General features: G+C 31.0%; 1 protein-coding gene and 1 long non-coding RNA gene across 7 annotated transcripts in view; one reads left to right on the forward strand and one right to left on the reverse strand.

Moving 5' to 3' along the window:
- Nucleotides 1-6378: 6378 nt before the first annotated feature.
- LOC143256807 (uncharacterized) lies at nucleotides 6379-14202 on the forward strand. The gene is made up of 2 exons (XR_013031500.1): nucleotides 6379-7564; nucleotides 11897-14202. It is a non-coding gene; the product is annotated as an uncharacterized LOC143256807 (long non-coding RNA).
- Nucleotides 7810-14663, reverse strand: part of LOC143256806 (katanin p80 WD40 repeat-containing subunit B1-like) — a 75510-nt gene continuing 68656 nt past the window's right edge. For 4 of the 6 annotated variants that reach the window (XM_076514499.1, XM_076514500.1, XM_076514501.1 and 1 more), the window contains 3 exons: nucleotides 14212-14286; nucleotides 13577-13693; nucleotides 7810-12020 (listed from right to left, as the gene is read on the reverse strand). In XM_076514499.1, coding sequence (XP_076370614.1) covers nucleotides 11888-12020; nucleotides 13577-13693; nucleotides 14212-14286 — 325 coding nt within the window. In that variant the 3' untranslated portion in view covers nucleotides 7810-11887. The remainder of the gene's footprint in view (nucleotides 12021-13576; nucleotides 13694-14211; nucleotides 14287-14663) is intronic. The other 2 variants (XM_076514504.1, XM_076514502.1) reach the window with 1 other exon arrangement.

Genomic DNA, 14663 nt, shown 5'->3' on the forward strand with positions numbered 1-14663 from the left:
CAAGAAAAATACACATAAAACCTATAATATTCCCACTTTAAAGAGTAAACTAATCAAATTATATTTCAAACATTACAAAACAGCGGGCAAAAAAGAAATAGTCTGACTGCTATATTACATAACATCTCGAGCTCACCTACTTGACATACCTCGCCATACAATTTACTTTGCGAACAAGAAAACAAAAAACAAGACACGCACACAAAAAGTTGATCATTATGTTATATCTGGTAATCATGTGTTACTTTACAGCCAAGGCATAGGAAAGACAAGTTATTCGGCATATGTTCTGTGAAAGTGAGTTTTCTCCGGATAAACCTCATGTAGCTTTGCCCAAAATTCAAATCAAACAAACAATGAAACAACCAAACACAACACTTTTCTTCCATTTTTCTTTTATGTTTTGCTTCTACAAACCACACAGGTATTGTTTAGTTGGCTTACAAAGAATAACCATAGATATTATATAGTCCTCACTTTCTTATCTCCAAGCCTAAAATAACACTATGTAACACAAATTTTGTTCCTGGATAGTAGGTTCTTAATTGCTTATGTTGTAAAAGTACAGAAAATGGCCAATATTCCGTTTAAACTTTACTTTCGTGGCCCGGATAATGAAATTTAGAAATTAACCTATTTCATGTGTAAAAACGAGCAAATTTGCACATTTTCATTTACATAAGGTCTGAATAAAACAACATATTAATCAAGATTTACATTTGTTTATACAAAAATGGTTAAAAGTGAGTGGTTTTTCGAGATTTCCAACTGTTATGTAAATCACTTTCAGGTATCAGCCCCCAAATATAGTCTCCTATCATGTTTTCGTTATACGCTCCCAGGTCACAAAAGCAAAGTGTGAAGAGAAAAATAGGTCTTTTGCATTTACTTTAGACATAAGTAATTGGGAAATAACACTTTCTGCCCAGGAACACGAAAAAGTAAAAATTTTGTTACATGTGTATAAGTGTAATGTACTTATTTTCAGCGTTTCATTCTAAGAGAGGAATTTAATAAGAGAAAATACAAAATAATAAACAGTGAAGATTATTCAGTATTCTATTGTTTCAGGAATTACGAAGTCACAGAACCAGCTGAATTTCACTCAATGTGAAAAAAAATGGATTATTAAAATAAGTGAACGTGTGTTTTCTTATAGCAAAGCGACATTGGGCTGTCTACGGAGTCCACCGAGGAGAATCGAACTACTGATTTTAGAGTTGTAAATCCATTGGCTTATCGCTGTACTAGCGGGGGACAATCAAAACAAATCTGCGTGAAATAAAACTGTTGACTATCTTTTAATTAAAATGTTGTTTTATAATATACACGTGATATTTATTTTTAATGCAACGATAAACAAAGTTTTTGAAATTGCTGCGAGATTATAATTTTAAAATTCATTTCTAGCTGTAGAATTTAGCCTGTATTTTCTACTATATACCATGTTATTAGTTATAGTGCACACATTGGCTCTTAGTGCGTTTTGAGTTTATCCATGTAATTTGAATATAATTATATGGCATATTGGACCAAAATAATTGGCATAATAGTTACGACGCTCGACTCGCAATTACAACTAGCGAGTTCGAATCCCCTTCACCGAATATGCTTAACCTTTCAGCCGTGGGTGCGTTACTGTGTTAGGTCAATTCCACGACTCGTTGATAAAATAGTAGCTCATGAGTTAGCGGTAGGTGGTGTTGACTAGTTATATCCCATCTAGTCTATTAGTGCTAAACCAGAGACGGCAGGTGATGGATTATACGATCGATAAATGTATCAAAAAACATAATGATCGAAAGCTTAATGTATTTAACACGTTCGATGTGCAAACAAATCTGTCTTTTTTTTTCTAAAATGAAAATGTAAATTGACAACAATACAGATAACTCGTGGAAGATAGGTAATAAAAGTTTCTGTTATCCATTATTTCGAAATACGAAAATTATTTCAGTCAGTTGCTTATTGTTCATTTGTTTGCAGTCAAGCAGAAGCTACTAGTACTATGCCTACCTCGTGTATCGAGTTCCGGTCTTTAGCGTCATAAGCCGCCAGTGGAAGACTTTGTTAATGATCTCGGTAGTGTTTATAACACAAACAAATGTAATGATTTTCCAGGCAGTTTAACTCTTATAGTCGCTGTTTAGTTGATTTCTTAGTAATTGCACCGAGACCTGAAGACATTAATTTTTAACTTAGGTACCAAAAAAACCCTGAAAACAGAAAAAAATTTTTCTTTCTGTGATCCAATATATTCTCTTCATTCAGATATTTTCTTTGTCGCTTTAAAGTTATGAACAACTGGTGCCATTCAATTTGTGAAAAGCACTTGCATTTTATTATATGAACTAATTAATTTGCTATGTATTTTTTTTTTTTCTTTTCCGTTACCTAAACCGTGTGCTTTTCATAAATTATTTAATTAAATAGTTTGGTTTGTTTTGAATTTCTCGCAAAGCTACAAAAGAACTATCTGCGCTAACCGTCCCTAATTTAACAGTGTAAGACTAGAGGGAAGCAGCTAGTCATTACCACCCACCGCCAACTCTTGGGCCACTCTTTTACCAATGAATAGTGGGATTGACCGCACATTATAACGCCCCCACGGCTGAAAGGGCGAGCATGTTTGGTGTGACGGAGATTCGAACCCGCGACACTCAGATTACGAGTCGAGTGCCTTAACCACCTGGCCTTACCGAGCCAAACAATTAGTAATAGCGCCTTTTAATGCTTCTTACATTAAGATTCTTAAACTATACTTGCTTGAACATTCATTAAAAGTATTATGCACAAAATTCAACACAGTTCTTTAAATACTGTTTTAAACTTTTCTCTATACAAATGTACGGATTTTAGCCCTAGATTAGATAATATTTTCATTGCTTTTATTATTATTATCGTCATTTTTAATATGTATATTGAAATTCCTGAAATATGTTTATAGTGCGAATTTCCTAGTTGTTAGTCGCTGTATAGATTTAATTTCATTGCAAAATTATTTACAATTAAATAGAACCTCTGCTAATATTGACATTATTTTTAATTTTATGGATTTTACTAAAACCTAATATAATAAATTTACTAGTATTATACTTTTATAATAACAATGTTATCATTTTCTCCAATCATGAATTCTAACGTCCGTGATTGGTTTGTTTCAGAATTCCGCACAAAACTTTCACAAGTGCTATCTCAGAAGAACTGTTGCCAATTTCGAGTATAGATAAAGCAGCTAGACGACGGAATACACAGCTTTAGGTATTCCACTACACCTGTCTGATCGAACAATGGTATTCGACCATCATTCTTATAGCGCATCCATCCACGGCTCTTTGAGTGCAGAACGCGTATTTCCGGTAATTGGTCAAGAGAATTGAATCCCTGGATTCACAGTATATGGGTGTGTTCCATGAAAGCAATCTACATGCGAGGACTCGTTGGCACAATGGAGTTTTTTTTAATGGATCGCGCATTTTCCAGTGAAATCTGTGACTAGTTGAAAGCAACTGCGAGAGCTGTTTTTACCATCACAAAGCGAACTCAACATAAAGAGACTTTTGAAATGGCGCTAATATTATTTCATCGTCATTGTTACAGTTAAGAAATTAAACGGGAGAAGATGTTTAGGGATCAATTAAACCATTTCGATCATCATAATGATTATGAATTAATAGCTTAATCCCTCATTGGAAATTATAAACCTCAACAATTGTATTTACAATTACTCATGTATCTTTAACAATGTAAGTTAATAAAAAGCTCGTATTAGACATAAATATAACTATATTTTCCAATATATTCATCCACTCTATTTACCACTTAGTCGAAACCAATGTTAAGCTAACATGGCGAAAAGTAAAATAACATAGAGAATTTTGTTGTAGTATTTCCTCCTGTTGGTGTCCCCACCCCCAGTGGTACAGCAGAATTTTTAAGGGCTCACACCGCTAGAAACCGGGTTTCAATACCTGAGGTGGGAAGAACACAGATAGCCTATTGTGTAGCTTTGTGCTTACTTTCAAACAAATAAACTCCCATTAGCGTCCCTTGGTGGGACGGCGATAAGCCTTCGGATTTACAAAACTAAAATTAGGACTTCGATTCCCCTTTATAGACAGAGCAGATAGCCCGGTGTGGCTGTTCTATAATAGACGCACATAAAACTTCCTTTGGAGGGTTTTTAAATATTAATTAGTGCAATCAAAGATCTGGCAAGTTTTGACAAAGTGTAGCTCATTTAAGTTACACACAAACACACATGCGAGTTAGTGTCTTTGTTAACTTATGAAAATAGGACTTTTTAAAAAATGTTTGATTTACCCCTTTAAGAATTTCTCAGTGGTTATTAACAAAGAATAAATCTGTAAATTGCTGATTGGTATTATTACGCCTCAATAAGGGATGATTCTCCTATGGGTCATTGGTAAGTATACCGACGTACAAAATCCGAGTCCATTTTACGCAGTGGAATTTCAATCCGAGACCGTCAGATTGCGAATCAAGTGCCTTAACCACCAGGCCATGCCGAGCCTAAGCGAAGTGGTAGCATCAGAAGGGAATTAACACAAAACTTGTATCTATGGAAAGTGTATGTTTTGGCAGCGTCTAGTCTGACTGGTCAGCAGACGACGTTAGATTGTTAGGATGATTATTTCAACTTAAATGAGTTTTAATATTGTTAACTTTTTAAAGTAGAACCTGTCAAACTGTCATTCCAGTTTATGTAAGTAAAATGTCTTTCAACAGAAAAATGATTCGCATGTATATACTTTCAAACGAGATGTGAACATCGACGTCAATTCGACATCGCCACTATATCCATGGCAATGTCGCCCGCTGTAACTTAACATATTATACAAACAAAAAAGTTTTATTAACTTGTGAAATGTAACATCATCAGCCTTCAGCTCTTGGTTACGGTATGTGTAACAGTTAATGACATAGCCCTATATTCCTTTTGTTATTTCTTTATTTCTGGTCGCGACTTAGACAGATGATTATCACTCTCAATTATTTTACATTGTCTACCAGTTTGAACAACACATAGGAATAGCGGCCGCAAGCGCACATGACCCCTCAATGATGAAGAGTAGTGACTGGCCAATCTAGTATTATTTACATCTATGATCATAACTTATCAGGTCTGCTGGACATTCAAAACATGAATCATACAACAAGGATAGAGCTGACTTGATAATTCCATTACTTGCTGATTTTTTATTTAAAATATACTTCTATCTTCATTAAAACACAAAATAACTGTGTACAGCAATGAACTAAATCATACACTGGTTATTAACTAACTCCTCGTCCTCCAGTATGTCTGCGGACTCACATCGCTAAAAGACCGATACCCATGGTGGGCAGAGCACAAATAGCCCATTTTGTAGCTTTGTGCTTAATTTTAAAACAAACAAACAAACTTACTGCTCAACTGACCCATTTATATAAATGGCTCAAATTGTTTCTCAAGCTTTCGATAAGGCACTAGTTATAAAGCTATGCCGCTCATATTACATTAGCCTTTCTCTGGCTAAGTACAAATATACAGAAATGTTTGGATTAAAAAAAAACACAATAATTGTAATCCTACTTGTCCTATAAAGAAAAATATACATTATCGGTCTAATTGTGATAAGACAAACTACAGATATATTCAATAATTCATTATGTACTGGTCCGGCATGGACAGGTGGTTAAGGCACTCTACTCGTAATCGAGGGTCGCGGATTTGAATCCCCGTCACACCAAACATGCTCGCCCTTTCGGCCATGGGGACGTTATAATATGACGGTCAATCCCACTATTCGTTGGTAAAAGAGTAGCCCAAGAGTTGGCGGTGGGTGGTAATGACTAGCTGCCTTCTCTCTAGTCTTACACTGCTAAATTAGGGACGGCTAACGTGGATTGCCCTTGAATAGCCTTGCGCGAAATAAAAAAAACAACTTGAAAAATTACAATGAAAGATAAAGAAGAGCATATTGTCTTTCATGTTATCAAAACAGTTATCTATTATCTATTTTTGGTTGCACCATTTTTTCACACTCACGATGTTTCTGATTACATATCATCACACTTTGTCAGTACACATCAACAAATCACAGCAAGTAAGAAGGTGACACTCAATAGTAACCAATGCAAGCATTAGAATCGCAACTCTATTTTTCGGAACAGACCTATCATTTATACAACCTGGTTCCTTAAAATATATGGTGGCCGTTTTACCTCTTTACAACAGGGGTGTGTTTTTTGTGTGTGTTTTTCTTATAACAAAGCCACATCGGGCTATCTGCTCAGCCCACCGAAGGGACATACCGCTGTACTAGCGAGGGGGGGGGGGTGACAACAGCGATAATAACTTTATTCATAGTAACGTCATGGAAACTTTAATTAGTCGCTTAAAGTAACAACACGTGACGCTAAGCGCTTTCTAATTAGGTAAAATTTCATAAAATTTAGTAACTTTGTGCTGTAAAGTTGGTAATAAATAATAACTCTCCACTCATATTTTGCTTTTTAAACTTGAACTATAAACTGCTAATATAGTTTGCTTGGCCTAACCCAATATTCGTGTACACTGCTGGCCAAAATCTTGAGGCTAATGAATATAAAGAAAAATATGCATTTTGCGTTGTTAGACTCAACCACTTATCTGAGTAGAGCTTTGAAAGATGAAAATAAGAAAAGGGAAAATAAAAAAAACTAATATTTAATAGGGAAAATGTGAACACTATGAAATTAGCCTAAACTAAAGTTTCTGAGATACTGCATAATACTGCCTGGGTGAATATCCCATTATATAACGTACATATCTTATTCACACTTGGGGTAAATCAGTTTTGCCTGAAATATCACAACCGTGATGTGTAAAAGACAAATAACGATACCATATATAAAAATTATATATTTGTGCATATTTTATAACTTATCAGTTTGCAATTGGCAAATATTAATCTTGAAAATATGTACTTAAATTTATCAAAAAGATTGATTAAAAAAGAGAAGGAAAGATTAACAATTGAATTTATTTGTATAACCTCATCACATCACATTAAAACAGTCATACGACGCATGAGCAAAGGACAATAATTCTAATAAAAACACAAATAGCGTAAATGTTGTTCGTTTGCTTGTTGAACTTGGCGCAAAGCTACACGAGGGTTATGTGCCCAAGATTTTGAAGTCATAAGACTAGAGGGAACTAGTCAACATCAACAACAGCCCACTACTTGCAAACGGAAAATGAGATTAATGATAGTATTATAATGCACTTGAAAAGGCGAGCACAACAGACAACGGGTTTTCATTCCGTGATGTTAGGAAAGCAAATAGTCTAATCAGGTTAAAACATTGCGTAAAAATTGTTTAGTGAACATGGTTGCGGTTTTTGTAACTTCCGTTAACTGAAATAGAACAAAACGAGCATTACTCTTCTCATATTAATTTGAAATCAGTTTCGAAAGACTCGAATAACTCCACTAACCGCAACCTCTTATCAGTTTAAGGTCGTCCCCATCTGGAAGCACGCAATATAAACAAAACCTGAATTGTGAACGTGAAGGTAAAATGGTTATTAATATTTTTCTCCAAAATATTTGAATGACATTTTTAACGTAATCTCTCCCTTTTTTAATATAAAAATTCAACATTTAATTTAATTATTTTTAACGTATTTTTTTATATATTCATAATTTGTATGAGTAATTTAAGTGGTTGAATCTAGCAAAACGTATTGTTATTATAATGCAAATATATGAAAAAAAGAACTGTATTTATAGTATTCTGACGAAAAATAAATTACGACAATTATAGACGCACAAACCTTTATTTGTATAATAATATACGTTCACTCAAACCCTGCAATTTATTTAAAAATTCAAACTAGGGAGAAGAAAATATATTCTGGCATGATACATTAGAGAGTGAAATGTGAATGAGCTCAAAATCTATTATTATTATTAACAAATTTATTAATTATGTGATTAGCACCATTAAGAACCATTTATTTATTTTCAGGAATTTGAACAACAGTAATAATTTTAGTTAATAAACAAAATATTGCTCTTTGTAGTAATATAATCTGAGCAAATACATTTATTATTAAGTGAGCCTCTCCAAACATTTATTTAAAATAAAAACTTTTATGTTAGATTAGGGTTACTAATTTAATTTAAAAGTCTCAGCAATGTGCATTCAAATTTAATTAGGAACCAAAAATATTCGGTGATCATACAAATCAACAAAATCATTTTGAAAAAATGTCTTTCTGAGTTACATAAGTTTGTAAAATATCTTTCTCAGAGTTGAATCTGTTTATCTAGTAACAGATAAAACTGCAATATTTTCGTTTTAAGATACCTAAGGATTTGACACAGTGTCCAGAATTAATATTTCTGTTTATCAATTTAAAATATTAAAATGTAATAATATATATTTTACGACACCAATAACCACATACTGATAATGTATAGAGTTGCTCCAGATTAATGTTCGCTTAGCTGTCATTATGAAAACTTTTGTTCAGAAAACAAAATTAAAACCATAATAATTAATCTATGAAAGCTTGAGTTGTTTGAACTAAATAAAATCAAATAAATATACTTTAGAAAGTAGGATCAGTTGAGTTTAGTTTCTTCTATGTTCTTATTTATAAATAAAGTGCATGAAAGCAATTTGTTTGCTCTTGTAAAACATATGGCACATTTGCTCTAAACAATACGGTTCTTGTATGATGAGGTTAAATTGAATGACTTCAAACTTGTTTTTTGAAATATTACTTTTAAATAAAAACTTTTCCAACAACAAAAAATCATTTAAATGCATTTTAAACAAACTCAAAATATGGCATTTTCGTTATTTTTGAAAACGTAAAGTTCTTAACTTGTATTATTTTTAAGAATGAATGAATGAAACATGGACTATTTTTAAAATAACCCTTAAAATTCAACATAAACAAACCTGAAAGTTTCTCAATTAACTGCAAATATACTTGTAAGTGCTTATATATAATACCAAATGCTAGATTAAACTTCCATATTTTAATTATCCAGTTTTATTTTTATGTTAAAACATTGTTATTTAGATTTTTTTTTCTTTTCCTGATTATAAACATAGTACAAATGTAGGTTATCCTTTTCTTTCTTTGTTCCATTAATAAATTTTTATGGTTTAACGAGAAAATAAACACAAACTCACATTAATATGTTTTAGAAAAGTAAATCAGCTATGTCAGAAGAAACTTGAAAATATTCCAATTAAATAGATCAATTAACCTTCACAGAAATTAGACATGTCTTTCACTGCTTACGTTAATCACTATTCTATTTAAATGGCTTGGACAAGACTAAAATAAGTTCTCTGACTTAACTACATTCACCATTTAAAACAAACCTTACTACACTACCAGGAGGTGATTTCAATTGTGTCTGATCAGTTACTTTTCAAATTACCTAATTAAGTTAAACTGAAATACATATTTTTTCTTTAGATTAACTATTATCAAGTTATCAATCTGAAAGAGTAATGTTCACCCCTCCCCTATATAAAATAAAACTTGCATTATTTTATTCATTGATGTTTATGAGAAACTGATCTTACTTAATATCAGTCTAACAGAACTAAAGTTTTTTTTACTAATCAGCATAGTCCAATACTTAACATGTTCTTAATGCTTCTTTAAAGAACACTGTTTTCTTACTTAGTTTATACTGAAATTATTTTTATGAGAAGTTAATTAAAAAAAACGTTTTTACTGTGGCAAATTCCATGTAGTTAAAATCAGTATGTTCTTTCATTTGTGTGCATTATGTTAGTGAGCATTCTGTGAATTGTAAACTCAAAAATAAAACAGTTTGTTCTATTCTGAATTAGGTTAACTATATACTACTTAGTAAGTGATTACCAACACTTGTTGAGAGCATTTAAATTAACTGATTAGCCATTTATGTTATAGTTAACTTACAAAAACAATCTTTCATTTACACAAAACTAAATTAGCAATCACATAAAAACTATATTACAGAAGATAATTACACAAATTGGAATGTCTTCTACGAAATCACAGGTCCAATTTTATAAAGCACATAAAATACCAGAGGTGCTTTTAATTGAGCTTTGTAAGTTACAGGTAAATTTACTACAAGGTACCATGATATTTTGATTATTGAAAAAATAATTCTTTTAGTTCCTGCATGCTCCTGTTAATTACTATTAAGTAACCATTCCTGTAACAAACAACCCATAGTACATGCTTCTCAGTTCCTGTTGAACAGTTAGATCTGTCAAGAACAGCTTCTATTGTTCTAATGCACACTGTAGAGTTTTAGTAGGCTCTGTAACAGCCAGTATAACTCATTAACACATCCATTTGTTGTTTCAAGGTTGACTTGTAAAAGCCTTGAAATAGAAGCCAAAACATTGTTCTATTCTAGAAAAAGGCTGGAATAGTTCATTAAAGTCAAAAGTCCAACACCTGTTCATGATAATAAAGTTCTTACAAACATAATTCAACATTTAATATATTGGACATATCATATTACTCCTCACTAATAAGGTACATTAAAATTGAGTCACATTTTCTCTCAATATATTTTACACCATTATGTTTGACATAAGTTACAAAATTTCAAATGCTTATGAATTTCACAACTTTGCTACTTTTTTGTATTGACTAGCATACTTCTATAAGAATTATGTGGGTTATAATAATTACTCTAGTAGACTGTAAAAAGATGATAAAAATGTAACAGGCTGTAGTTTGCCAAGTTAATGGTCATGTTCAATTTTTATCCTGCTTTATTGCAATTCTTTGCTCCATATGCAATATCACTATGTAGCAATTATAACAATCACATGAAATATTTTCACATTTCTGTTTGAATGTGATTAAATTAAACAAAACAAGAAACTGAAATAATTTCAAATACTCCTACTCAAATTCTAAAAAAATAAACTAAATTTGATAATCCTGTTCATTGCATCCAATCAAATTTTTTGATGCCTAATACATAAACCAACTTCTGCTTAAAATTAATAACTAGTTACTGTATACACCAGTTACTTTGTACATAGCTAACATTCTTCATAAAGAACATAAACTAAAGTGTGGAGAATGAATCTGTATGTCTCTAAATATCTGTTTTATGAAATAACATACAAGTGTATACAAAGTCTCCATAAAACAAATGATAACAAAAACATTGTTCCTTGTGACTGATTCTAAATATTTTAGAACAAATAATAGTTATATGTATCTTTCAAACACACAGCAAATGTTCATATTTATGAAGATAATTTATTATCTTAAAATAACTAATAAGTATGGTGAATCACTAATTTATTTAAAAATAAATAAGCCTAAAGCTAAACATATCAAGTTAAAAGAATTAATAACTTCTACTTTTTTGCTGGTGAAAGTATTCAAAGAAACAAAAGTTGCAAAATGCTCCATTTTCATGTATAGAGGAAATTCTAAATTAACAGAATACATATAATTGGTTGTATAGATTTTGTTACAGAAACAGAAAATGAGAAAGTGAAATTTCTAGTTACAATTTTATGCCAGTACCTTTCAAAAAGTTTTGAATAATTTGTATATTATTGTCTCATGAATGAAAATATTGAACATGATGACAGATTTTTCCAACAGAAGTTCATACAATACAAATTTTATGTACATTACACCCACTTTCAGACAGGTAAAACATTAAAGTATCATAAATATCTACAAAATCATTACTTTTTACATAATGTGATCATTACCTATTGTATAGTTCTTCAAAATGTTAGTGTTACATAAGTTCTTTTAACACAATCCACAATCACTTTATATCCTGTTAGTACTAGGCTTGTATTGTCACTAATTTCTTTTTCTTCTTTATAATGTTCATTCCAGACTTTGCATCAACAAGTGGAGTTCTCTGAAAGAATGTCCCAGTTTACCTTGCATTGTTTGTCTTTTCAATAAGAATGATCGGATGGAGAGAAGATGATTGTAGCAGCTAACACATTTGTTGTATCTGAAAGATTATAGTGTATATAGATATAAACAAATCCTTATCATAATTCCGATTTGAAGTAACTGAAATAAAAATGATAAAATTACACTTCAACTTAATCAAGCTTACTCTGAAACACTCGTTTCTTTGCCAATTTGATTATGTAAGTAGCATCTTAACTCTTAAAGAGTTGATTCTCTTAAGACAGCCAAATGCATCATCATCATACATGAATAAATTAACAAGATTCCCACTCTCCCTATCTAAAGAAATCACAGCCAAGGGCTTGGAGAAATCAAAATAGTCATATTTGTTTTGGCAATTTGATTATGCAAGTAGCATCTTAGCCCTTAAACAGTGGAATGTTGTAAGTAGAAGCAGCATCAACTGATAATGGCTCTCATTTAAGGGTTAACCACTACTGTGCCAATTACATTCCAACCAGCCTGAAGAGTCCTGATATTGGGCAAAAGGTCTTGTCAGTATTTTATATAGCAAATATAGTGTGGTTAATGTGTTATTATACATGCTTCTATACTTTCACAGAAAAACTATTGATAAATACTCTATCTGTACATAAAGAAATTAAGATGAAATGAGCTATAACAGGCTAGTTCAAAGTGATATTTGAGATGAGTCTTGTAGAACTAATTAACCTACAAAAGTAGCTCACATAGAAATATTAGTGTAAATTAGTCCTCTAAAATGTTCTTTTATCTTCAAATGTCACTCTGATTTGGCAGTCACTATCCATTTAAACTTTTTTATCATTTGCTTAAATCATTTATTAAAGAATACAACTGTAAACATTAAGACGTTTAAAAGTTAATACTATCAATCACCAAGCATAGATATACCACACTAAAGTATCATAACTTTAAATATTTTACACACCAAGATGTTGTATTTTAACTTTTTTCTTCTCTCAACTGCTTAAAATTATATAACATTTTAATGTTGTTAATCAACCAAAAGATTTCTTCACATATTTTGTTACTGCAACTATAATAAAATTAAATACTCTACTTGGAGAATTTAACTAATTTCTGTATCTGAAACCTACAGAAGTTAAGGTATATTTGAAGTGTTAAAATGGGACTTTTATGTCCATTGAATCAACCATAAGACAGTTTCTCATAAAAGTTAACACTTGTTCTTGCCACATTGTATTTATAAGTATCTAGGAAGTAAAATATGTAAGTGGAAACACATTATTTTAAAATTAAATAATGAATGAAATATACAGAATGTATAATTTTCCCAACAATCTTAATTCACAATTAGTATGATTCGCAGAACATACAGTAAAAAAAAAAAAAAGATTAAAATAAAGATTTAATTTTTTTTCTGTGAGTTAAAAGCAAATGATAAATCACACACTGTGTATTTAACTGAAAGGTCAAGTATAAGTACTGCATAAACACATTAATCAGAGTTACCAATATTTTATAAAATTCATAACTGTGGCTTAGGCAAATCTCCATAGAGGTATTATCCTACACTTTTGTAACAAAGTTTTGTAGATTACGATGAAAGCATCAATTTTTTTTTAAATACAGGTTCCTACAAGTTAATACCTTTCTTCACGACTAATGTCAACTCCTACACCAGGTGGCGCTGTTATATTGGTTTTTATCACAGTTGCAAAATTCTTCAGGATCAATTTTAAACTGTTGCATCCCACTGACATATACCTATACAAATCAAAATTTTCATTTGACAACACCTGCACATATTTTTGGAATCTTTGAAACAAAACAGATAACACCACATATATTTGTTATTTTCAGTTCACAAACTTCAAACTGAAGACTTCAAATACTTGTACACATTAATAGTTCTTTATCTTACATATACTTTATTTTACTTACTTATAATAATTAATTTACTTACACAGCAATGTTAACTAATATAAATCATTAAATACCAGTATAAATGAGATCCAAGAAAAATGGTAATGAAACAATGGAAGGGTGGTAAGTTTACTGTATGTTATATTTAATTTCAAAACTTTCAAAAAGCTGTATAAATAAAACTCTGAGCAACTAATGCACAAATTAACAGTGCCATAAAAATTTGATAATTCTAATAGTTAAATTTGATTTCTTTTATATAACATTTTGATTGCATTATAGCTTATAAGAAAGCTTAACTAAGATGTAATGTGTATTGCAGAATGAAATAAACAGTACTTCATGATTAACATACTTACGATTCAAATTTACTCTGTAACAAGTCCAAAATAGTAGGCAGTAACAGCTGACAAATATCCAGGTTCCAAAGCTGCCTAAAATAAAAACCAAGTCCATGCAATACTTCTGCCAATAAATATTTCCAAAGAGCAGAACTTTTGTTTCATAGCATGAAAACTAGTGAGTTCTGTGTATAAAAAAGGTATTACCTTGCAGAATTATCAATCTAATGAGGGAGGTTTGAAAATCTAAAACCAAGTGCAATGGGCCACACAAAAGCATACTAAGATAACTGAATTTTAATTTAAGGACAACAAAGGTATTTAACTAACAAAACTATTATGGTAAATGAAAATAATAATTTTTTTATCATTTAAGCTGTAACTTACATTCTGACTAATAAATATTTTTTACTGAAAGGTAAAAAATATATACAGGGAACAATTTAAATTATTAAGCTTTAATTTATGAT

Source organism: Tachypleus tridentatus, chromosome 7 (assembly GCF_004210375.1).
Source record: "Tachypleus tridentatus isolate NWPU-2018 chromosome 7, ASM421037v1, whole genome shotgun sequence".
Classification (NCBI taxonomy): Eukaryota; Metazoa; Arthropoda; class Merostomata; order Xiphosura; family Limulidae; genus Tachypleus; species Tachypleus tridentatus.